The 27,156-nt window shown below is 44.9% G+C and overlaps 1 protein-coding gene across 1 annotated transcript in view; it reads left to right on the top strand.

Annotated features, from left to right (window-relative positions):
* PGM2 (phosphoglucomutase 2) overlaps positions 1 to 27,156 on the top strand; it is a 292,737-nt gene that overhangs the window by 71,419 nt on the left and 194,162 nt on the right. The window contains exon 3 of the mRNA XM_085642287.1: positions 12,540 to 12,646. Coding sequence (XP_085498413.1) covers positions 12,540 to 12,646 — 107 coding nt within the window. The remainder of the gene's footprint in view (positions 1 to 12,539; positions 12,647 to 27,156) is intronic.

Below are 27,156 nucleotides of genomic sequence, written 5' to 3'. Positions count from 1 at the left end.
ACTTCCCTTTACTTCATGAACCCGACCTTTGCTGCTGCTACTTGACCATGAAGCTAATTGTCACCGTCGTCAAAGGTAAGCTTCTTTTTAGGTCTCGCCTGACCCAGCGCATGCGCTGGTCTGGCGAGACATTTCTTGAGAGGGCGATCCAAAAAGTACTACCTGGCCAGCCTAGAGCTACAGTGCATGTGTGCGGGTGCGCGTGCAGCGCTTGACCGCGATTACTTTCACTTTCACGGCCACTTGGCATAGCCAATAGGTCTCGCTTTTGGGACCTTATAAGTATTTAGTTATGCAACTGTTGCATGGCTAAACACTTATAAGGTCCCAAAGGCGAGACCTATTGGCTATGCCAATGCTTGTTTTACTTGTTTTCTGTTGAATTGTCTGTTTACATTTGCTCTGAACTTGTGCTTTTTAAAATTTCTCTTACAAGCAATGTTTACTAATGTGTAGTGCATATGTCTGTAATGTTGTCATTTAAGAAATTTAAAGAAACACACCTGTAATAACTTTTCTATTTTTTTAAATGTGGTGCATGTGTCCATCACAAAATTTGACATTAATCAAAATTTATAATGTACTCATACAAGTGCCTATGGCTGTGTCCATCATTGAGTTTCTCACACACACTAACCCGTAAACGTCTGCCGACTTCTGTCTAATTGCAAATGTCCTGATGGCGCTGTCAGGCTTCCCCCATTTTAGATTGTTAACTAGTGTGTTTGTGAATGTTAGGTACGTCACCACCACTCAAAATAGTGAATGTTAATGTCGTTTATTTGTTTTGCCAAAAATGTATTCTGTAGTGTGTTACTGTGGTTGGATGCAATAGTTTTGCGATTTAGTTTATACTTCAGTTGATGTAATTTTAGATACAAAATTTTTTGAAAAAAGTGTAAATTATTAAAATGTATTATTTACACATTTCTTTTTTAAAAGAAAGACATGTCAGAAATGTAATTTTAAAAAAGTATCACAAATACATGTTGTTTAAACTGATGTAATTGTTTTTTTTCTTTTTTTAAATAAATGAAATGTGTGTTTTGTTTCAAAAGGATGTTTGCATTGTATTTTATAAATCTTAAATGCAGAAATATAAACAGGGAGAGTGAGAAGACGACTGGCTCAAGTTATGGGCCCATTTGCAGACTTTTGCCACCATGGAAGAATAGGATATAATCAAAACATTCAGATTAAATAGTCAAACTACTATTCATTCGTCATCGGCTGGAGCCAGATCCTCTGCCTTATAACAAGAATCCCACATCAGTAACACCAATAGTGAAAATAATGGCAGTACTCCATTTTGTGGATGCAGGATCATTCCAATACACTGTTGCAGTATCTGGTGGAATATCACAATGTGCTTCAAGAAGTTCTTTCTTCAATGATGAGACACATCAACAGCTTCGTACAGATTCCACAAAATGAGGATTTTGCCATTGTGAAGGGAGATTTTCCTGCTTTGGGTCACCTACCACTTCTGGTTGGAGCAATTGATAGCACACATAATGCCTTGGTGACAGCATTCAATAGAAAACAAGTCAAATGCAATATTATATACTTCAATTCGATCACTGCAAGTTTGTACTTCGCAACAACAGCATATAACTGCAGATGTCACAACTTTGGAATGGCCAAATGAAGATAATATGGTGAAGGAACCTAAAACAGATTAAAACAAAAACATTTTTTTTATTGCATTACAAATTAGCTACATTACAAATGACTTACTTTGATGGCACATTTTCTAAAAACACAATCAAAGAAAAGCATTGAAATTTTGCGTGCTGCTAGATAAAGTGCTAGAGGGAAAATGTAACACTCTAAACACAAAGACTAAGGGGCTTATTGACAATGGCAACTTAGACTTTAGAGTAGTTTATGCTTTTGAGTAAATGTGCTACCTTTTGCTTATTCCCAAAATCTAAGTATAAATTACGACAAAAAACAGTAAGTCCAGCTCCACAGATGGCCACTAATTGATAAAGCAGCACCCACCTGTAAAAAATAATGGAGGTATGGAAATAAAATGAATGCCAAGTGATGTATATCTCGGTCAGAGCCCCTTTCAGAGGTTCAGGACAGAGCATGCATGGGCTACGGGGCCCAACCATGCTGGTTGAGGCCTTTTACTCCTGATGTCCCGGGGCTCGATCTACTTAGGATCCTACTCAGCTGGGTCAAGTACCTGTTCTGCACTTGACTGTCAGTGGTAGCTGTGGTCAAACAGTCAACGCTCTTCCGGGGGGTAGTGGGGATGTAGATACAGGTCAGTTACCACAATTCATAATTCAAAGTGCAGAGAGTGCGAATGATAAATCTATGTCCAATACTTGCTTTTATAAGAAAATGTAGTATTTTATTTCAAACTCTGCACATGCAAAGGGATATGACATTCAGAATCAACAACACAATCCCCCTTGAGTTCAAGGCTGTGGTAGGTGTCTGGCAAATTACTGTCTCACCCTCCTTAGTGTAACAAGTTCAGGGTTATCCCAATTCACTGGTGGCCGCATCAAGAAATGCAAACTATTAGGCCGTACTCAAGAGTTCCCTTTTGACTCTCCACGCTTTCAGTCAAAAGTGTTTATGGTGCCACAGCACATTCGGCAGTGAATTCAGCATATACCCAAAGGGCCAGTGTCAGTCTTGCCTGCTCCGGCAGTGTGACCATGTTCAGTGGTGCATCGAGTGCCCTCTCCTCGGGCGCTCCCAAGTCTGGATCCTATACGGTGAAGTTGGGCCAATTTCGGTGGATGCAGCATCACCAGGCGGTGCAGGCTGTACCTGATGAGCAAAACCAAAGGGGATGATGGACGGAGTGTTGAACATTGCAAGCACTCACCCCCAGTCAACTGATCTGGGTTTAATCCATCATCATTCTTTAGCTCACTCCGCCACCCCAGTTCAGACATGGCCATATGCAAATCAGTCTGACCCTGTACCTCATGGGAACAGTCCAGCCCGAACTGCCAAGCCATGTCTTCCCTGGACCAGAAACAAGCATCCTGGGACCGGTTTCTGGCTAATCAGCCGTCATCAGCCAGGCTAGCTTGAATTCAGTGGCAAAGTGAGCAAGGGACCCACGTCTGGGCATACCCTGCCAACTTAGGGTGAGCAAAGCAAAACCAAAGGGGATGATGGACGGAGTGTTGAACATTGCAAACACTCACCCCCAGTCAATTGATCTGGGTTTAATCCATCATCTAGTCCAGGGAGGACCTGGCCTGGCAGTTCGGGCTGGACTGTTCCCATTGGGCACAGGGTCAAGACTGATTTGCATATGGCTGAGTCCAAACTGGAATGGCATGGTGAGCAAAAAACACGATGGATTTAGGCCCAGATCTCTGTACTGGGGTGAATGTATGACATTGTTCTGCATTCTGTCCATCAATAGTTCTTTTTGCATTTGTACCTGATGAGCAGCACTGCCAGTGGCTTTTCAATGACCGTAGCTGCTCCCCCTCAGCGGGTACGAAAGGTAAGTTGTGCTTCCACTAGCAAGAGGGAGGGGGATAGTTCTTCGGCTCTCAAATGGAGCCCTGGCAAGGATGTGACATCCTATAAGGCATCCTGTGATCCTCGGGGGAACAATCCAGTACAGTTGGTGGGCTAGACCCGCATGTCACAGCAGTAATCCATTTGTCCGGGCCTCAGCTCAAACAGTTGGCCACGGTGATAGTGGCCGCCTCTTCTGGCATACGAGGATGCTGTGTGGTTTGCTATCGGGCGCAGACTCTACGGGGTGGCCGCCCTGTTAAGGTCTCCCGATTTGTCCCAATTAAGTTTACCGGTGGCCCCTTCTGGCATACGGGGGGGTCACTGAAGCACGGCGTTGCAGGCCTGGTTCCTGCCGCACAGTGCACTTCACATGGCTGAAATCATGGTGGCCCTCTCCCGGCATACGGGGGTCACCAGACTGTTCCTGCACATGGGCAATGACCCGATCGGTGTGCAGCTGCTCTCCTCGCACCTCGCTGAGGGATTCCTCGGACCTTGCTCCCTCCAACGCTCTCCTCTTCTTCACAGGGCACACTGGTCTTGGCAAGCATGCAGGTGATGGGGCTCCAGGACAGGTGGTTTTGGTATCCTTGGGTGATGTCCCCATGCCCAGCAGAGAGACCAGCAAGCCTAGCACCCCCCCTCCCCCCAGTCCTGGCCCAGGCAGATGTCTTGCAGAGCTTCCCCTCCTCACACAGTCCACCTGGCTGCTTGGAAGAAGACAACTTTTTGGGGACTTAACCTCCCCTTCTCATAGTTCTTTTTCAGGCCACAAATGTAATTTAAGACTGGGTCTATGAAGTGTTATCTTTGGGCTGTGCTTCTTTTGAAGTGGACACTTCTTATTTTTATCTTCCTTCATGAAAGAGGTCTGTCATAGCAGACACAGCTCTGAAGCTGATTGTCCACAACATAATGCATGTGAGTGGCCAGAGCTTAAACCTGGATGTCAGTCACACTGGTATGTGCATTGAGGTGCTAAACCCAGACCCCTCGTCCTACTCTTTATGATTCTCTTATCCGCCCCATCTCCCTTCCTGAGATGTGTTGAGGCCCCTTCTGGTGATCCATCACTGAATCTACTACTGATCACTACACGGTATGCTGCCACCACTGTGCTCGTGCTACTTAACTCCTGGTGAAGCAATAGCCTTCCACCACAATGAGGGTAGCGCTCTGGGCACCACTCTGTCCAAAAAGACTGCAATGCATGAGGCCGGCCCATGTCATGGCGCACACACACGTTCTGTGTTCGCCTATGACAAAATAAATCTGAATTCGGGATCCAGAAAACAATACAGTTGGGCACTCAGGGCAGGGGTGCATGTCTCTTACCATGCAGAGAACGTTTACATCCCAACAATCTCCATAGTCTTGTATTTCATATTAGGTTGTTAGACAAACATTCCCCCTTTCATTATTTGAAGCCAATTTAGTAAATTTCTTACTGTAAAACAGTGTTCCCCAAATTTTATAGAACCACACCTCAATTTCTAGAATGACCAATTTTCATGGGCAACCTAATTTAACGAACATGAGAAGGGGTGATTTTCTTTATTATTTTAATAGAATAGGCATACTTTCAAATTGCTGTGAATTACCAAAATAACATACCTTTTACTTTTTTTTTATATACTTCTTTAATAACCATTGTCCTGTGTCATCCGTACTTTGTGTTGACATAAGGTATTTTAGCAACGTCCTTTCCAGAGTAGAGTTCCTTGATAAGGCTTCATGTCCATTATTGTATTAAAACGAGGCCCAGTCGTGCATTTTGGACTCCATATAATTGGTCACCGAGATCCAAAGTTGCCAGCTCTGTTTAGTAGGCCACATCATATTTCTCAATTTCTGTAAAACCCATTCACAGGTGGGATGGTTTGTATGATCTCTTATGACTGTTATAGTCACTTATATTTACTCTTGAAATGACTTTGTGAAGTAGTAAAATCACAGTAACAAATACTGGAAGGTTTACCCGTAGTCTTGCTTTTGGAATGCTTTCAGGGTGTATTTTAAAACTGGACTTAGGGACATATTTCAACACCTTTGCACCAATGGCGCTGGAACACTTTTCAGAGGGGAGTTGCTGACATCAATGTTACACCACCGAAGTCATAGTGATTTTGGCAAATCCTAGCTTCACACAAACAACAAGTTTGCAACTATGTTCAGCAGGAAATTAAATTAAATTTTAATTTTTTTTATTGTCAAAAAGAAGTACAGTTATACAGTCCAGCCAGGTATACATAAACAAACATGGAGAAAACAAAAAACAAGAAGGAAAAACAAAAAACAAAACCCAAGAAACCCACGATGATGGGATTTCTTCTGAGCCATTTCCAATCTATATGTTAATATAGCCATTATATCGATTAGCTGGCTTTAAGCAGATATTTTAGAGCTCTTCCAGACCGCCCCAGACTGGCCTATATTTTTGCAGCGCTTGAACTCCCCTAGCTTTGGCCAGCGCCCTTTCCCTTTCCCCAGTGTCTTTAAGAATTAGCCACCATTCCATCTCCGTAGGGGGTTTAGGGGAGATCCAGGCTCTAGCTATCACCAACCGGGCAGCAACCAGCATAATTGTCAATATAGGCCCATTCCGCTCACAATCATCCTTATATCCTAACATCCTTTCCGTTACTGAGAGCGTGAGGTCCCTGCCTAATCTATTTTCAATTTGCTCCTAATATCTTATCCCAAAAAACCTTCAGTGAAGGACACAGGACAAACATATGCACGATACCTGCAGCATGTAGTCAACATTTAGGACAGATCTGACGTGTCCCTCCATGAGTCCCTCCCCATACAGCCCCACCTTGAGACCATCTGGCAATCCTTTCTGGTGTATAATAGAGCAAGCAAAGTGTCCAAAATTGCTGCAGCCATAGACTCACAGAATGTACGGATTGGGAAATAGTATCTAGAGTTATCCTCATGTTCTCGATAGTAGTATTTTCCCCCATAGTCTCACTCCACTTAAGCGCCAGTTTCTCACACCCCTCTGTCCTGTTTTGACAAAGAATTTGGTACGCCTTACTAATGGTTGCCTGCTGGTTCTGAGTATACATACACTCCCACATGTCTGACCCGGCGACCCTCCGGACTTCCAAACTTCTAACTAAATAGTCCCTAACCTGTAAATATTTTTAAAAAACAGGCGTTGGGGGATATTAAATGTCGCCCGAAGATTATCAAATGTCTTGAAGCCATTACAATCGTATAGTTGTCCCAGGGAGTACACCCCGTACCTGGCCCACTGATGGGCTGTACCGACTTGAAAAATTCAAGGCAGCATTGGGTTCCCCCACAGAGGGAGTCTACTATGAATAGAAGATAGAGAAAGTCTAGTTTTAATGCCCTGCCATATATATACACAATCCCGGATGGTCTTGAACCGTGCACGTTTAAAATAGTTGGGGTCGTAAATTCGATACAAAAACATCTGGCTCTCTACCCCAAGAACCAGCCAATGCCGGGAATCCATTTGTTCAGGGTTCAAAAGGCTCCGTAAACAGCCAACAAAAGCAGACAGAAAATAAAGTTTAAAATCAGGAAGGTCTAAGCCACCTTCATTGTATGCAAGCTTCATCAATCCAATAGCCCGTCTTGCCTTCTTATAGCCCCATATGAAACTACTAAAAACTCCGTCAAGTTTCCTAAAAAAAACATTAGGAATACGTAGCAGGATGGACCTAGAGCGATAAAGAAACTTGGAAAGTATCTTCATTTTAATCACGTTGCATCTGCCCAGGATGCTTAATGGGATTTTGTGCCACAGCTTCAATTGTTTGGTAACTTTAGTTAATAAAGAGACATAATTTAGAGAATGAATAAGCTCAATTTTAGAAGATTTGTACACCAAGACATGTAACCCTCAGACACACCCCTTCAATCGCGTCCTCCGGATGAAAATTAAGCAAAACTTATATCTGTAAAAACGTCCGATCTGTTTTGCCTCTCTATCTATATTTTCTATAGCCTCCTTTGGTTTTTCCGTGAAAATGGCTATATCATCGGCATATGCCGTGAGCTTAAGGGGGCGCTGTTCAGTATGCAACGGGCAAATCAAATTATTAACCAAAAGTGCCCGGATAAATGGTTCTATATAAAGAGCAAATAAAAGAGGGGAGAGGGGGCAGCCCTGACTCGTACCTCACTGGATGGGAAAAGGGATAGTTTGAACATTCGAGTACTGTAGCTTAGCCATCGGGTTATGATACATAGCCGCTACCAGTTTTCAAAAATTTTCCTTCACCCCAAATGCAGTGAGTGTTGCCCAGAGATAATCCCAGGCCACCCGGTCTAATGCCTTTTCTGCATCCAATAAGACCATGCCCAATTCAATCTCTAACTTCCCAGCCACATCGAAAGCAGCTATTGCCGTATTTACATGGGCGGTGGTATCTCTCCCATGAATAAATCCATGTCGCTGGGGAGAAACCAGGCTGGCCATCATTGGAGCTAACCGGGTGGCCAGTATCTTAGCAAACACCTTTGCATCTGCATTAATTATTGAAATTAGGTGGCACGAGTCCCGTTCCTCCGGAGCTTTATCTTTCTTCAAAAAGAAGATTATATTAGCCATATTCCATGAGTCAGGAACACGTCCTGCGTTCCCAACTTGAGAAATTACATCCCGCAGTACCGGGGCGAGAATGCTTTTACAACACTTCTAAAGCTCCGCGGGGAGGGCATCATCCCCCGCCACCTTCCCTGATGATAACCCCCGGATTGCCTCGAGAACCTCTTCCACTGTGATCTCCCGTTCTAATAGGAGAGAATCTTCTTCTGTCAGAGTCAGCAAGTTACTCCCCTGTAAATAGCTCTGCATATCAGTTAAGTTTTGCCCTAAATCTGGAGAATACAATTGTTGGTAAAAGATAGAAAACTGATTAGCTACCTCCTGGGGGCATCTATAAAGGACTCCCCCCCCCCCCCCCCTCTTTTAGCCCTAATCTTAGCTTTAAAACGATTATCCATAAGTTGATGGGCTAGGACTTTCCCGATGCTATCGCCATAATAAAAAAAATATATATTTTGTTTTTTATTTGTAACGTGCCCTACTATCCGAAGGCGTCTAGGTGCCAGTGCTCTAACATGGAGAGAAGAAAAGGAAAGGAACTCAGAAGGGGAAAAGAGCTGAGGTCAAGAAACCTTACTTATTAAACAACCACATTTTTAGGGTGTTACGGAAAGAGAGAAGATCTGACTTTTTCTTAAGAGGAAGTGCCAAGAAATTCCAAAGCCTGACTGTGCCAGCTACAAAACTTCCACCACCAATGGTCGCTGTTTTGGCTTTGAGAATCACAAGATTAAATGCAAATGAATATTGCAGATGTCTGTTGGGGACATACCAAAGAAATCTATGTTTAAAGTATTCAAGTCCGAAGCCATGCAGTGCCTCGAAGGCAATCCATAGGGACCTGAAACCAATCCATCTTTTTACTGGAATCCAGTGCAACAAAGGCAAGGCATGAGATACAGACTGTATGTTTTGGGATGTCAAGCAGCTGCATTTTGGAGCACCTGCAGTTTGTCCAAAAATCTTATCTGGATAATAAAAAGAGCGCATTGCAATAGTCAATTTTTTTTCAGTATGAGTGCCGAAATTACCACTTTCCGCAGGATATGAGGGATAAAAGACAGGACTTTCCTTAGAGGTTTTCACATGAAAAAACAAGACAACGTTATGGAGTTTACTTGGCCTTCATAGAAAAGTTTGTAGTCAAAATACAGTCCTACATTTTTTTACCTTGGTAACTGGGGAGGGGAATTCTCCCATATTCTGCGGCCACCTATTTGGAGACCAGAAAGAGGTATTCAGTTATTAGACATCCAGTTTCTAATTTCACGTATACAGTCATGGAATCTGGGAGCTGTATGTGATACCACAATTTTTGTGTTGTTGGTCTGACACAACTGTGAATCCAAACGACTTTATAAGGTTGGCCAAGGGGGTTACATATAGATTAAAAAGAATCTGGCTCAGAGAAGGCCTCTATGGAGCCCCACAAGGAAGAGAAAAGGCAGTAGACATGAAGCCATTTAGCTCCACGAACTTCACTCTGAGTGAAAAGATTTAAGAAGTTTAAGCACCTTGCTCCTAATGCCCAAGGCGAAGAGACGGTCAATAAGAAGACTGTGATTAACCGTATTGAATGCTGCAGAGAGGTCTAATAAAATCAAAGCAGCCTTACCCGATTCCTCAAAGATGGTAATCAGAGCTAATTCAGTACTGTGCTGGCTTCTGAAGCCATATTGTGTAGCATCTAGGAGATCATTGTTCTTGATAAACCAAGAGCGTTCCGTATTAATGTCCCTCTCTACAATTTTGTGGAAACTGGGAGCCATGAAATTGGCCTATAATTATTAGGGTCCTTGCAGTCCACATTTTTCTTTAGCAGAGGAAGAATGGAAGTCTTCTTCCACTCTTTGGGGAAATGTCTTTCCATAAACTTCTTGTTAAAGATGTTTCTCAAATGATTTGTGATGTCAGGCACTAAGTTAAGAAACTTAGGGGGACAGGGATCCAAAGGAGACCCTGACCTTGTTTGGCAGAGAAAAGTCTGAATCTTAATTTCTGAAAGGGGGTTAAAAACTTCCAAGGATGAGTTATTGTTCAGTGGGGCATCAGAAGAGGTGGTCCCCACCAATTTGGGAGATGTTATCTTCTCCTCAGACATCCCATTAGCAGGATAGTTGGAAATGTATTATAAATTGCTTTGACTTTAACTGAAAAAAACTCCTCTAAAGAGTTGCACAATTCTTTATTGACTGCGATGTTTTTAGGTTCTGATAACTACCAGCCTGTTCACTGTTGCAAACAGTTCTTTTGGGAGGTTTAGAGAGGCCTTTATTTTGGCAGTAAAGTAACAAGATTTGGCTTTAGAGACCATATTTTTGTAGTCCTGGGTAGCCATTTTGTAAGAAATTTTATCATCTGGGTCATAATGAGTACAACATTTCCTTTCGAGCCTGCGACAGGCTTGCTTTTGGCTTTCGAGATTGTCATCGAATCAGGGCTCAAAGAGGGAGGTCCTTTTATTATAGACAATTGTTAGTGGAGCAAACAAATTAGTATTAGTGGCAATCCATTTTTGATAATTATTAGTAGCCTTATCCAAGTTTGTGGAAATCTCAGGTATGGATTGAGTTAGATCGGCATTAAACGCCTCCGGAGTAATTTTCTGACAAGGACATCCTAAAGTTAGGGGTAAGAGAATGGGCAGTAGAACCTTCAACTTCCATACTAAGGTGAAATGATTGCATAATAGTCGGACCAGGCAAGGGGGAGAATGGATGAGACTCTGAGGTAGGGGTTGTCGGAAAAAATGAGATCTATAGAATGGCCGGCAACATGCGCGGGTCCTTTTACTAGCTGAACAAGATCCGCGCTTGCCAAAGAGTCAGTAAAAAGAACGGCATTTCTGTATAATGGATTTTCCAGATGGATATTAAAATCCCCTAAGATGGTAAAGTCAGAAAAATTGACTTTAATGTCCATCAGCTGTTGTTCAGAAAAGTTGCTCTAGGGCTCAGTGGCCTCTAGACTAGAGCTCCATTAAAAGAGTGTTGATTAGTCAAAGTTATTTTGTAGGACAGAGCTTCACAGTCTGAAATAGCTAGCAATGGCCCAAAGGATGCTTTTAAATTATCCCTGTAAATGATTGCTAACCCCCACCCCTTTTCCCCGGACGATCTAACCTAGAAATAACAAAAACCAGGGGGAAAAGCCATGATGAGTGGAAAGGGTGTAGTATGTAGGTGATGGTGCATTTTGGAGCACATGTTGCACGTATATTACTAAAGCATTGTTTGGTAGCGCACTGTCATTTATAGATGGCATATTTTCCGCTGAAATAGCCATTAAGCGTGCACAGATACACATCTGTACTGATAAAACTATAATGTACACAAGCGATAATGTGTGGAAATTGGGATTCAGTGAATAGTTATCTTTTGTGCATCACCAAGTGAAATATCTTGATTTGTTTTAATCCTATTAGAATCTTTAATTCATCACACTTCAGAATTACCAAAAAAGTGCCTAATTTCTGCGTTCCTAACTGCTGATATATTAGGAAATGGGGGTATAGTCCATTTACAGGTATTTACATTTTGATATGCTTACATAGAATAACATGCTACAGCCTTTCCTTTCACATCTTTTATACCCATCAAGTCACATTTTACAAACTCTGCTCACTTTCTTGGTCAGAGAAAGTAAGAAACACCAATCTCCATTTTAAAAGAATAAGTAGCAATTATTCAGAAGATATAGCCTGACATTTGCTCTCTTTCTTTGAAGCACAGCAAATGTGACAACATAAATATAACATTTAAAGGCATTTATTGCTCGTTCACCTTAAGAAGGCTTTCGGGAATCGCGACCCACCAAAATTTGGCATATTTTCGAATCCAGGTTATTTACAGAAACAAAACCACACCCGTATAAGCAACATCATGACCATGTCTGCTTTATTGAATACTTCATTCGAACACCTAGATACATTTTCTGCTGCTGTTTCCGTAAGGTGATTCATCTCTCATTTGTAATAATAATTTCCTAAGAAACCAAGTTTTCTAACATCTTTTACTGAAGGAGCAGGATCGTCAAACTTTTATATTTTTTACAAATTGATGAGAACCTGGATGTGGAGCACAAAAAGTTATACTTTGGGAACAACAATGCTATATTTTGTAAATATTTTGTGAAAGGTCAAAATTACATCTATTCGATCAGATTCAAAAACAGTCGGAGATTTTTAACATGAAATTTTGTATTGATCTCAGTTTATTAATGAATTTGAAGCGTACGTGTGTGTGTGTGTGTGTGTGTGTGTGCTGCCAGTATGCTATATAAATATAAAGTTATTTTTATATGCATATTCACCTTATCTAAATCTGCGTTGATGTATCAACAATTTGCTTTGTCTAATAGAACTGAAATCTAAATGAAATGTATGTGCTGCTGTATCGAAAAATAAAACCATAATTGTCATAATTTTATTCATTTTTCTTTCTTGTAGGGATTTTGTAGATACCTTGAAAAGAATTTGAGTGATCTCAAGAAGAGAGGTGTTGTAATTGGCTATGATGCCCGTGCACACCCTTCAAGTGGTGGTAGCAGTAAGAGGTAGGAACTCCTTCTTTCAAATAGTGTCATGTGCAATAAATTTACAATTTTATTTTTCTGCCTATTTTGTTTACGATTTATTCAACTGTATGCCCTCCTAAAATTGACCCTCTGAAAAAAGATATTAAAACCAACGATTTGCAATTTGTTTTCAATAAATATTCTTTATATTTACATATGCTTTCCCCTTATGTCTGCATGGCTCACAGAAATAAATGTAATTCAAGTATCCTGTAGATAAAATGTTTTGCCTATATTCCCATGCTGTATGTTGCTGTGCCTTGTGCTCTACAAAGAAGGTTTATCTCTTAATCCTGTGCATTACCAGCAGCATTTTGACAGGAAGAGATTGGTTGCTGAAATAGGATACTATGAAGGAATTGGAGATGCTACACATTCTTAGTCACATCGTTGATCTGTTGGATGAACAATGGCTCTGAAATTTTTACTCCTACAGATTCTAGACTAGTCCTGATGGGTGAGATGAGCTGCAGTCAGTACGGCGATTTAAGATATACATTGAACTAATAGACTTTACTTGTGGTAAATTTTAATTACCTAGACTTAATTTATGCGGTAAAATTCAATAAGAATAACTCAGTAAAATAAGAGGCAGAATCCGTGGTATTTGAGGTTTTAAAAAGGGGATTTATTCCTTACAAAGGAATTGGTTCGAACCAGGCAATCGGATTCCGTCACCACGAAGGTTCGGGAAGGGAAAAGGCAATACTTTATTGACAGGTTGTCATATATATAGTCAATGCATTACAGTAAAGACATATGCAGAAGGCGTAACAGCTGAGAAGAGAGATAAGAATACACATACGTAATGAAAAAGGCGTTACAATAGGCGTGCATAAGGGCGTGTACTAGAAACGTCATTCTGAGGATGTCACAGGTGGGTGGATCCATAAGAGAATCCTGCAAAGTCAGCAGAAGTACATGGCAGAGGTGCGCGCACGGCAGCATGACGTGTGATTGACGTGTAACTGGAGGGTGAAGGGGACTTGACATTTAGCCCTACATGAGGAGACAGAAGTCTGGGATGTCAGAACAACCTAATCCCAAATCGTATCTAATATCTTGTGTTTAAGGAACTGTATTATCTGGAAGGAAAGGTCTCTCAGGCAGAGGCTATCCTATACTGACTTCTAGTACGTGTATAAGTGTCTACGTGTCTACATGAGATGCGAGGGGGCATGGGCCTACCATGGTAACAGGAGCTATGAATTACTTGCACGGAGACAGTAAGGCCGGGCCCTTTGCTCTGTAGCTGGAAGGATGTTTACCTAAACTACTAGACAGGAATGCATTTCTCGAGGAGCGGAGCAGATAACTTGAAGGCTGAATACAGTCTTGGCAGGCAACAGGCCGGGCCAGGCACCGTTAGCCGCGCAGGAAGTAAGACAAAGGTCATGGATACAGATGCAGGTCCAGGCTGGAGCATTCAGAGGCAGAAGGCAGGAAAAGCTCGATGGCAGAATTCAGGGCCTAACTTGCCAGAGCTGAAAAACGTGAAAAGTACACCATATAAAGACGGTGGCAAGGCATACTTCGGAACGGAATATTCGACCCATTCATGGTGGATCTGAAAGAGGACATGTTAACGTTGGACACAATTGTATTTGCGTCTTCATAGCTTGAAGTGGAGGGAACATACATGTACTTGTAGCATGTACATGGAGACGTTGGGGTCTAAGATAGGGGACACAATTGATCATAAAAATTCATATTTCCTCATTCCCTCCTTGTCCCCTACGGACCCTTCATGAGATATCGATCCTCAGGAATCCATCAATCTGTTCATGTAACATCATTTGCTCTTCTTTCTTCTTCCGGGATTTTGAATTAGAACTTGAACGTGGAATACATGATGTGGCACACAGGCCGCAAATCGCTGGTCCACATTGTAGACACAGGCAGCAACTGAATACTATGAGAAGGCCAATACCTAGGAAGGATAGGACTTTCCATCCCCAGGCTGACAACACGCTCCAGAACCAACCGGACCACGTCCAGGTGCCTGGATTCTGATGTATCTGGCTTGCAATCTTATGAAGACGAGTTATGGCTTTATATACGGATGGCGCGTTTTCTGGAATGAAAACACAGCAACTTGATCCGATGACTCTACAGGCTCCGCCCCTATCGGCCAGGATGACGTCAAGGACAAGACGATTTTGGAGAACAACAATCCGCATCGCAGACTGCTCCTCTGTTAAGTTGCCTAGGGCAGAGGTAGTTTCATTCACTACTGCTTCAAGGGTTCTGGTTAATCTACGTATCAGTTTACTATTAGAGACAACACCTATGTAGGGAAAGAGACTTTTATTGAAGTCTGTGTATTGTTCCCATGCTGTTTCAGTGTAGTCGACAATCGGGAGATCTCTCTGGGGTCTATTGTGTACTAGATGGGTATTTCTATGATAATCAGGAGGGGCTAGGAAAACAGGTGGCAGAAGGAATGCAATGTAACAGGTACCATCCCAATCTAGAGGTAAACGTATATATGCGGTATGACCACAAATGAAGTAGGAATGACGGGAAGCTCTAAATGTAGATTTGCCTTGATCACTGAATTCGATCACAGTAGTACATTTACTATGACCCAAGTGTACTGAACCATTCTTTCTTACACATAATTCACCTTTGACTGGTAATACTGACATAGCAGGCAAGACTAGTGCAGCTTCGGATTCAACATTCAGAATCATGAGGTTAAGTGTAAAGTTACCTAACCCATATACTTCATTTTCTAGATCAGTTCCTGTCCTTTTGGGAAGTCCCTCCTTGTTAGGGTAGCAGGCTTTAAGCAAAACTAAGTTCAGGTTTCCCCATACCCAGTTGCTCTGGTAAACTACGGTATTTGAATCTAAGGAATTAATCAAACTAAACCATGCGCCACAGGAACCATTGTGCGTGAATGGATACGGAAAGAGAGGCAGAACTCCCTTGTATTTCTGATAGGGAGGGAGTCGGCCACATATCCAACAATTTGTAGCGTTGTTGGCCTGATGGGAGTGATGTAACATACTAATGAATGTGTTGTTGCGCAGCGCAAGTCTGTAGGGCAACTCATGTGGAGGTAATTCGCTAAAAGAGTGTTCGGCAGTAACATTGAAAGCAGAGTGTGCACGCTTGAAAATAGGATAGTATATGTGCAACAGTATACTTGCAGCAATAATCAGAAGATTTAGAAAAAACATAATCAATAATGTCACTATACAGTGACTACGAAGTGATTTACAATATGCACGTTTCTTGAGCTGTTCCTGTCTATCTTTCTCTCTATTTCGGTCTAGAGGATACATGTCAGAGACTAATTTAACCGATTCACCTAGGAGAGGACTTAAACAATCAAATTGTCTGACTTGCTAGACCTTAGTTTCAGTTTATAGTCCTGGGAAGCAGTTTTCTCGACCAGGGGGAGTTTTGAGTCAGTCTGTGGAGGAGAGCAGGGCTGAGAGTTCAAATCAGAAGGCAGTCCATGAACTTTCTTGATATGGCTCGAATGTAGCCAACCCTTGCGACCCTCAATCTTCACTGCTGTCCTCGTGGTCAGGAGTACTAATTTCGGCGTTTGCCAGCGAGGCTCCAGCGGGCTCCTCCTGTCGAAATTTCTTATAAAAACAAAATCTCCGGGAACCACTTCATGGGGCTTCACCTCGGTGTTGTCGGGAAAGGCTGCAGCTACCTGTGAACGGCAAGATTGTAGTGCAGACATCAAGGAAGCAAGGTAATCTGTCAGCATATTACAATCAACATCAGTGATTTTACGAGGTATAGGCGTCCCCCACATATTTGGTGGCCTACCGAAGACCACCTCGTACGGGGATAGCCCTGTTCGAGAATGTGCTATCATTCTCATGTAAAAGAGTGCAACTGGTAAGGCTACTATCCAGTCGACGCCTTTCTCTCTACAGATTTTAGAAAGTCGAATTTTCAGTGTCTGGTTATGACGTTCCACGAGACCTGCTGCCTCGGGATGCCGGACACAGTGGAATTTCCATTGATAGCCTAACAGGAGTGAAATGTGTTTCATTAACTCGGATGAGAACGGTTGGCCGTTATCTGAGTACACGATACGGGGCAAACCATACCGTGGGAAGAATTCACGAACCAGCTGCTTGGCAGTGGTCGGGGCAGTGTAATCTGAGACTGGATATGCTTCTGTCCAACGGGAAAGTGCACATACAACTACGAGGACATATTTGAATCCTCGACAACGTTCCATCTGGATATAATCCATCTGGAGGACTTCAAAAGGGTGATCAGGAGGTTGAAATCCACCTTGTTCTACAGGAACGCCTTTACCTGGGTTGAACTGACAACAAATCATGCAAGTACGCACTTTCTGTTTGGCTGCAGCTCGTAAGTGTTTATTAAACCAAATGTTTTGAATACTGTCTAACATAGCTTTCTCTCCTAGATGTGCTGGACTATGTATTGTGTTAATGATAACTTGTACCATGGAGTCGGGGAGAAACCATGTAGATTTTCCCTTCGTCATCCATCCCTGATCTGTTTGGATCCCTCCTAGTTCAGTCCATTTCTTGATTTCCTCTGGTGTAGCATGTGTCTGTATGTCAATTACATCAAGGGCGGGATCCCTAACTGTCATGCAGTGTGTCGATGTCGGAACTATTGTCTTTGTCAAGTCTGTTGCATGAGTTCGATTCTGTGCTGTTTGCTTAGCTGTTTGGTCTGCTAGGTTGTTACCCTGAGAAATGATATCGGTAACTTTTGTATGAGCCTTGCACTTCATGATAGATATCGAAGTAGGCAGATGTATTGCATCTAACAGAGCTTGAATGAGGGGACCGTGTTGAATGTTGGCACCGTGAGAAGTCAAATAACCTCTCTCTCGCCAAAGGACTCCGAAGTCGTGTACAACTCCGAATGCATAACGTGAATCTGTGTATATGTTGACTCTTTTATTTTTGGCTTGAATACAGGCTTGTGTCAGAGCGATGAGCTCTGCTGCTTGAGCTGACAATGTGTCAATACAATTCGTTTCAATAACTTCGGTGTCTGTCGTGACTGCGTAAGCGGCCACTAACTCTCCTGTACTTGTTCTCATGCATGAACCATCCACATAAAGTGTCAGGTCTGGATCTGGTAACGGAACGTCTGTCAAGTCTTGTCTGGGTTTCGTCGTAATAGTAATGACTTCAATACAATCATGTGCCAATGGGTCTGTTCCACTTAATGGCAAAAGTGTGGCAGGATTTAATGTACTACAATGTCTGATTTCTATGTGTGGTTGGAACAATGTCAATTCATAACCCGTCAGTCTTGCTATAGTCAAGTGCTGAGTCTGAGTTCGGTTTAAAAGAACTTCCACGGAGTGTGGAACTTGCACTATCAATTGATGTCCTAATACTATGGAATCGCTTTGTCTGATCGCTAAAGCTGTCGCTGCGACTGATTTCAGGCACGTAGGCAGAGCCTGGGCTACTGGATCTAATGTGCTAGAAAAATAAGCACACGGTTTGTGTGAACCTGCTTGTTCCTGAGTGAGTACTGACAAGGCAGTACCTTCGCGTTCTGTAACAAAAAGTGTAAAAGGCTTACTGTAACATGGTGTCGCTAAAACAGGTGCTTGACATAAGGCTTTCTTTAAGTCTTCAAAAGCTTGTGTATGTGCCTGAGTCCAAGGGAGGACAGTCGAAGTCGCTGCCTCCTGGGTTGTCAACTGAATGAGTGGCTTTACTAGAAATGCATATTGGGGAATCCATTGCCTACAGTATGAAGTGAGACCTATGAAGGCCCGCACCTCCTTTTGTGTCTTGGGTGGTGGCATGTTTACAATTAACTGGATGCGGTCAGGTGTGAGCTGTCTCCCCCCTTTGGACAGCAAGTGCCCAAGGTACACAACTTGCTGAACACAGAATTGCAGCTTTGAAGGGGACACCTTGTGCCCCTTGTCGGCCAGGAAATGTAAAACCGTCAGTGATGCTTTTTCACATTCGGGTTCGCTTCGGGCGGTGATCAGCAGATCATCGACATACTGAAGCAGGGTAGTGTTAACAGGCATGTGGATACTGTCAAGTTGTCTTTTCAGTGCTTGGCTATAGATGCTGGGGCTTTCTGTGAATCCTTGAGGTGCGCGTGCAAATTTGAAGCTTCGTCCATTTAAACAGAATCCGAACAAATATTGGCTTTCCGGATCGATTGGGACGCTAAAGAAGGCGTTCTTGAGGTCAATTACAGTAAAGAACGTTGCTTCTGAATCAATAGCTGTTAATAATGAAGAGATATCTGGAACCACGGGATACTGTGGTACAATGCATTTATTCAATTCGCGCAGATCAATAATTAATCGATAAACTGGGGGTGCATTTGGATCAGTTCGTTTAAGAATTGGAATAATAGGAGAATTACATACATTGGAGTCGGTTTCCACAACCACTCCTTGTGCAATGAGCTCGTCAATGATTTGCAGCAAAGCCACTACAGCATCTGGAGGTAACTTGTATTGTCGAATTCGTGGTAATACCACTCCTGCTTTGAGTGTAACTCGATATGGTGTAATATGCATACAACCTACATCAGTGGGGCCTTGTGCCCATAAATGTGCAGGGACATTCTGTAACCGGTGATCCATGTCTCTAAATACATAGTGACCTTTAAAGTCACGCAAAAATAGTCGTACCCCCTCCGGGGAACAACATATTACAGCTCCTAGAGCTTTCAGTGTCTTTATACCTAACAAGTTTTCTGGGCATGATTTTGTAAGCAATAGATCTGTAGTCCGTGTCAATGGACCAACTGCAAGAGGTAGAGGTTGCGATACTTCATTAACAATAGGCTTTCCTGAAAAACCAAGGGAAACATTCTGTGAGCCTGAGAGGGGTGCCCCTGGAACCTCGTCGTGACTTATAGTTGTTCTGCTTGCCCCTGTATCAATTAAAAACTTTCTGTCTTTCCCTAATACTTGACTATGTACATAAGGACCCTCTTGATCTACAGGAACCTCAATAAGGGGTAAGCCGACCTCCCTCTCTAGGCTGTTTCATGTGTATCGCTGATAATCGGGATAGTCATTTTGTGCATACTGGTACATCTGTTGTGTCGTGTTTTGTGTTGCGACACTAGGCTGTGGTTGTGGTACCGCTACGGTCTGTTGTGAAGCTGGCATAGGCTGTATATTCTAAGGTACTTGTGGTTGGATCTGATCCTGTCTAGGTGGACGCGGTCTCTCCTTGGTTTTACCTGTAGAGATATTATGTTTCAGAACTGCACAATCGTTTATATAATGACCTGGCTGTTTACAATAGTTACATGTCCCTTTAACAGGAACCGCTGAATTACTGGACTGTGTCGCACCCTTTTTATGACTGTCAGCTGGAACTGACTGGGCGACGAGCATTTTCATTTTAGTGTCTTTCATACGTCTTTGTTCGTGTTCTTGTTCTTCTCTAATTCTATTCTGGTGGTACTGTAACATTTGTAACATTTGTGACGGGGTATTAGCTTGCCAAGAGCTCTCTACTTTCAATACTCTGTTCTTAACCTGGGGCAAGGAATTCTCGACTAATTTTGTTACAAAAAGATGTGGATATGAATCGCTACTTGCTTTCAGACCGCTATTAATACCGAAACATTTTTCAAATCGGGAATAAAAATCACTAGTGTCTTCATCGGGTTTCTGTTTGCAAGCTGAGATTGCTCTACATCGTCTAAATAGGAAGAAAGGAAAATGTCCTCTGCGGTCTTGGGGTGCAATTTAGTCGGAAGCAATGGAGGTGGCAGATCTTTCGGTACTTCCAGGGTGGCCTTAGGTAAACCCTCGGCCAGAAGAGGATACATACCATTCATAAGAGTGTTTCGTTGCCTGTCTACTTGTTCTGCTTTTACTCGGATACCTTCCTCAACTAATACATTTTCTCGGGCTTTGTCTGAATCCTCCCTACTTTTCTCTTCTTTTCTGAGCGCTTTCTCTGTGCGTCTATGCGATTCTTTACGCCATAATTCAATGGCATCTTTCTGTGACTGTCTGGCTTTCTTTTTCCATAATGCTTCTTCTACTCTCATGATGCAATCTGCATCCCATGTCCCAGCAGTGGGCCATCTCTGATTCTCTGCTAAATCCTTGGTGTAGTCCACCCACAATTCGAGATATAATACGGCGTCTAGGCCATGTTTATGGTACATAAAGTACCCTGGAGTGTCCCTAGGTGGAACGGGAACGGCTTCCTGGAGTATCCCTTTTCTAGTTTTTATCTGTCTTAATTTTGAGAATAACGGCATCTTAAACCTTGCTACTTGATTCTTTCTCGGACTTGAACACAATTAATACAATAAACACAGTAATGAAGATCGAACAATCACTCATACCACGACATTTAAAACATATTAAAACATTTTAAAACGAACAATAATAATTAGAATAAAACTAGTTAACTGCATAATACTGGATGTACTGCTAAACAGTACAGATACACTGCTAAAACAGTGCAGACCGGATCTGTGTACCCAAACCCGTCTTGACCGGCACAAACCAATGCGCACGTCTAGATGCGTCCCCAGCAACGGTACTCACCGGGAAGCACGGAACGGAACAGAAGGCCTCGGAAACTCTGGACTGGACTAGACCAGACTGGACTCGACTCGACTCGTGACTGTCAAGAATTCCTGTCATACAAGGGAAACACGCCCTTATGTAAACAGGAGAGCTGTTACATAACTCAAGGGAAACACGCCCTTATGTAAACAGGAGAGCTGTTACATAACTCAAGGGAAACACGCCCTTATGTAAACAGGAGAGCTGTTACATAACTCAAGGGAAACACGCCCTTATGTAAACAGGAGAGCTGTTACATAACTCAAGGAAAACACGCCCTATAAAGGGAGGAACCGGGAGGTACAAGGCTGTCGGATATTGTGTTTACACCGACGTACCTGCTTCGTGAAGAGCAGTGTTCCGGAGTGGTGCTCCAGTAAGGCAAGAACGGAGGTAGGTCGAGTCGTTACTCCCTGGGCCGTGTCTTGCCCCATCGTCACCTGTGAAGGACCCGGAAGCTCTACCGGTCAACCATTGAGCTTCGCTTTTTGACTCGGCTGAGTCCAAGCGCAGTGGCGCTTTTGCTGGTTGGAGTCGTAACTCCCAGCCCGACCAGAGACACAGGGACTGCCAGCTGTAACGCACACCAGGAGGTGTTTGCCGCGTTACAGACTCGGAAGTCCACAGGATCGATCGAGCGGCTGCTCTCGGTTCAGTCTTCTTGCTTGTGATTGGGGTATCGGTGACGCATCACCAGGAGGTGACTCCGCGTCCCGGTGCAGTCTGAGGAAGAGGTTGAGCGGCTGCTCCCTTCAGGTAGAGACCCCGGCTGGGTGTTTCCCTGACTCCTCGATTCTCCCCAACACTCTTCGTGCCCCTCACAGCCTACCGATTGGCATTGTCGGCCAATTCATTTCTGCCCTCTGTTGGCATACGCCGGGATCGGCGTATATGCAGAGGACGGTTAGGACCATCCGTGCTGTGGGCTGGTAACGTACTTAGCCTGGAGGATTCCAGTGACTATAACTTTTGTTTGTTCTTTGTATTTTATTTGCCTTCATTAAAAGAACTAACCGTTCACAAGTGGTTGCGTCCTCATTGTCGTGTCTGTTAAAACGATCCTGAGACGTTCAGGGCGTTACAAAATATCCGACCTTAATAACACTAACTGTCTCCCGGTCGATAACAGACATGGCAACACTTGATGATGTGCTGGCTGCTTTAGCGGCCATGCAAGTTGAAGTGGCTGTGCGATGAGCTCAAGGACGCCGTGGCTCATATTGACCCTCAACCCAAGACATGTGAGGGCCTTATCAACCTGGTATTACGGCTGGAACATAGGCTAAGTGAAAGAAAGGGGGATCATGGGAGAAAAGGAAAATCCCTTCCATCCTATGTGACGGTGGGAAGTCCTGAAACTTCCACCGCATCCAAGGGAGAACCCATGGACATCAGCGCAATACGAGCGAGCCTCACAGCCACGGAGAAAGAGACACGCCGTAAACAAGGATTGTGCCTATATTGTGGCAAAAAAGGCCACTACGTACGTGAATGCCCTGCCAAATTGAAGACGTCACGTTATCGGGCCAACCGGTCGGTAACAGCCGTGGTGGACATACCGGCGGAAAACTAGAGGACTCCAAGACCAGAGAAGGGGCATCTCGGAGTCACTCATCCATCCCTTCACTTTCCAACTCGGTCACTAAGGGACAACGACACCTGTTTATCACGGTGCACGTGGGAGTGCATGACCAGTGGATACCCGTTGTGGCCATGGTGGATTCAGGGGCCACTGGCATGTTTATGGACCACAACGAGGCATGCAGGCTAGGGCTAGTGCTTCTTCCCAAAGCAGTACCCGAAGACGTCTATGCGGTAGACGGAAGGCGATTGGTGACGGGGCCCATCGGACAGCACACGGGGGTCCTTCCGATGAGATATGGGAGGAACCATTTGGAACAAATCGATTTTAACATCATCCGAGCGCCCCAATATGGCGTCATATTGGGATTGCCGTGGCTACAGAAACACAACCCCTTTGTGGATTGGCCAACACATCGCATCGAAATGACGTCACCGTATTGCATCCTGCATTGTGGAATAAGAACGGAATCCCTTGACGCAGATGAGAGCGGGAGTCAGACGGTGGCTACAGCGGCAGAAAAAGATGTGGCTCTCCCCCAGGCTTATCACAGTTTTGAGGATGTATTTGATGAGGTGAAGGCGGAAGTGCTACCACCACATAGACAGTTTGACTGCCAGATCGACCTGGTGCCAGGGGCCAGCGTTCCCAGCGGCAGGCTGTATGCCCTGACGGAGCCTGAAAACGTGCATCTCCGGGGGTACCTGGATAAACTCCTCAAGCTAGGATTCATCCGCCCGTCCAAGTCTCCGGCCGCCTCGCCACTCTTCTTCATCCCGAAGGCTAATGGGGAGCTGAGAGCCTGTGTGGACTTTAGGGCATTGAATGCGATAACCATAAAAAATCGGTACCTCTTGCCTCTCATCAGTGTACTTCTGGAACAGGTCAAGAAAGCTCGTATCTACACCAAGTTGGATTTGAAAGGGGCATACCATCTGGTGCGCATGAGGGACGGAGACGAGTGGAAGACCGCCTTTAAGACCAGGTTCGGCCTTTTTGAGTACCTCGTCATGCCGTTCGGTCTGTGCAACGCCCCGGCAGCCTTTCAGTACTTTTTGAATGAGGTATTCAGAGAGGAGTTGGATATCTACGTGGTCGTATATATCGACGACATCCTCATCTATTCGTCCAGTGTGGAGGAGCACGTACACCACGTCAAAGCTGTGCTCCAAAAGCTGAGGGAAAACATGCTGTTTTGTAAACTCAGCAAGTGTGACTTCCACGTCACATCCGTGGAATTCCTCGGAGTGATGCTGAGTCCAGAGGGACAGGAGATGGCAGAACGAAAGATCAAGGCGGTGAAAGAATGGCCGGTGCCCCAAAGCGTGAAGGACGTCCAAAGTTTCATTGGCTTCGCCAACTTTTACAGGCGGTTTATAGATGGATTTTCAGGAGTGGTGGCCCCAATCACACAGCTACTGAGGAAGTCCAAGGAGTTTGTCTGGTCCCCTGAAGCGAACAAAGCCTTTGAGGCCCTGAAAAGCGCCTTTGGTAAGGCGCCGGTGTTGGCTCACCCCGATCCGGATCTCCCCTACGTGGTGGAAGCGGACGCGTCGGATGTGGCGCTGGGGGCTATCTTGTCCCAACGCAACCACGACACAGGGGTGCTTCATCCCGTTGCGTACATGTCCCGCAAACTCAACGACGCCGAACGCAACTACCATATTGCGGAGAAGGAGCTTCTCGCAATCAAGGACGCCTTCACCGAATGGAGGCATTGGTTGATGGGGGCAAGACATGTGGTATCGGTGTACACGGACCATCGGAACCTACAGTTCATGACGGCCACTAGACACCTTTCTCCCAGGCAGCTGCGGTGGATGATCTTCTTTGCGGGGTTCAACTTCCGCATCACATATCGGCCGGGGACGGAAAACCGGAAGGCGGACGCCCTGTCCCGTCAATCTGCAGTTAAGGAACCATTGCCTGCAACCGAGCGTTCCATCATTTCCCCGAGGATGGTATTGGGGGTTATCCAACCGGATACTTTCCTGAGGGGAATAAAGAGAGGGATCAGGTCATTCGCATGGCGGAGGTGGCTCCTCAGTCACAGAGAATGGCAGCTGAAGGACGGGATACCCCTGAAGGGCAGGTGCCTATTGATACCCACGCCTAGGCTAAGGAAACAAGCATTCATCTGGTGCCATGACTCTCCATGCGCAGGTCATTTGGGCTTTGAAAAAACGGTGGCTAGCATGGGACGGCATTTCTGGTGGCCAACCATGAGAGTGGATGTCAGGAGGTGGGGACAGGAGTGTCCTACGTGTGCTACCATGAAGGCCGACCATGGCCGAACCCAAGGGCTCTTACATCCACTTCCGACCCCGGATAGACCATGGGATAGCATATCACTGGACTTCGTGGTGGGCCTACCGGTAGACCAGGGGATGACGGCAATACTGGTGGTGGTGGATTACTTGACGAAAATGGGGCACTTCATCCCCTGCAAGAGAGTCCCTACGGCCGGGGAATTGGCGTCACTACTCCTAAAGAATGTGGTACGACTGCATGGATTACCTGGGGTGATCGTGTCGGACCGGGGGTCGCAGTTTACTGCGCAATTCTGGAAGACTTGGTGCACTGCGCTGCATGTTAAGACCGCCCTGTCCACCAGCTACCACCCTCAAACGGACGGCCAAACCGAGCGCCTGAACCAAACGCTCAAACAGTATCTGCGATGTTTTGTGGACCAGGGCAGGGAAGAATGGGTCGACTTGCTATGGGTTGCAGAGATAGCCTATAACAACGCCACTCACAGCTCCACACAGTCATCTCCGTTCTATAGCAACTATGGCCAACATCCCAGGTTCTTGCCATTTCTACATCCGTTCAGGGAGAACAGGATTCCCGCCACAGCGGACAGGGTGGCACACATAAAAGACACGTTGATGCGCTCAAGGGCTGTCCTAATAGAGGCCAAGAGAAGATACAAGGCTGCGGCAGATAGGAAGAGAAGGCCCGGGCCACTGTACCGCACTGGAGACTACGTCTGGATATCCACAAGAAACATGAGGTTTCGAAAGAACAGTGTGTTCCATCCCAAGTACATGGGCCCCTATCGAATTACCAAGTGTATGGGTCCCGTGAACGTGAAGGTGTGCTTGCCCCAGTCATTGCGGATACACCCTGTCTTTCATGTATCATTGCTCAAACCAGCACCCTCCAAGCCGTCTGGGACACCTAGGCCGGTATGCGTGGAGTCGGAGGTGGAGTATGAAGTGTCGGGCATACGGGCGTCCAAATGGCGCAGGGGGAAGCTGTGGTACCTGGTTGCGTGGAAAGGCTATGGCCCGGAGGAGCATTCATGGGAACCGGCTGAAGGGGTTCATGCTCCGCGCTTGGTCTCCTTGTTCCATCGGCGTTTTCCTGCCAGCGCTGGACTCGTGGGGAGCCGCTGAGAGGGAGGATGTACTGTCAAGAATTCCTGTCATACAAGGGAAACACGCCCTTATGTAAACAGGAGAGCTGTTACATAACTCAAGGGAAACACGCCCTTATGTAAACAGGAGAGCTGTTACATAACTCAAGGGAAACACGCCCTTATGTAAACAGGAGAGCTGTTACATAACTCAAGGGAAACACGCCCTTATGTAAACAGGAGAGCTGTTACATAACTCAAGGAAAACACGCCCTATAAAGGGAGGAACCGGGAGGTACAATGCTGTCGGATATTGTGTTTACACCGACGTACCTGCTTCGTGAAGAGCAGTGTTCCGGAGTGGTGCTCCAGTAAGGCAAGAACGGAGGTAGGTCGAGTCGTTACTCCCTGGGCCGTGTCTTGCCCCATCGTCACCTGTGAAGGACCCGGAAGCTCTACCGGTCAACCATTGAGCTTCGCTTTTTGACTCGGCTGAGTCCAAGCGCAGTGGCGCTTTTGCTGGTTGGAGTCGTAACTCCCAGCCCGACCAGAGACACAGGGACTGCCAGCTGTAACGCACACCAGGAGGTGTTTTCCGCGTTACAGACTCGGAAGTCCACAGGATCGATCGAGCGGCTGCTCTCGGTTCAGTCTTCTTGCTTGTGATTGGGGTATCGGTGACGCATCACCAGGAGGTGACTCCGCGTCCCGGTGCAGTCTGAGGAAGAGGTTGAGCGGCTGCTCCCTTCAGGTAGAGACCCCGGCTGGGTGTTTCCCTGACTCCTCGATTCTCCCCAACACTCTTCGTGCCCCTCACAGCCTACCGATTGGCATTGTCGGCCAATTCATTTCTGCCCTCTGTTGGCATACGCCGGGATCGGCGTATATGCAGAGGACGGTTAGGACCATCCGTGCTGTGGGCTGGTAACGTACTTAGCCTGGAGGATTCCAGTGACTATAACTTTTGTTTGTTCTTTGTATTTTATTTGCCTTCATTAAAAGAA

Source organism: Triturus cristatus, chromosome 2_2 (assembly GCF_964204655.1).
Source record: "Triturus cristatus chromosome 2_2, aTriCri1.1, whole genome shotgun sequence".
Classification (NCBI taxonomy): Eukaryota; Metazoa; Chordata; class Amphibia; order Caudata; family Salamandridae; genus Triturus; species Triturus cristatus.
The sequence above is the reverse complement of the archived record's forward strand: the minus strand, read 5'-3'. Positions and strand labels throughout refer to the sequence as shown.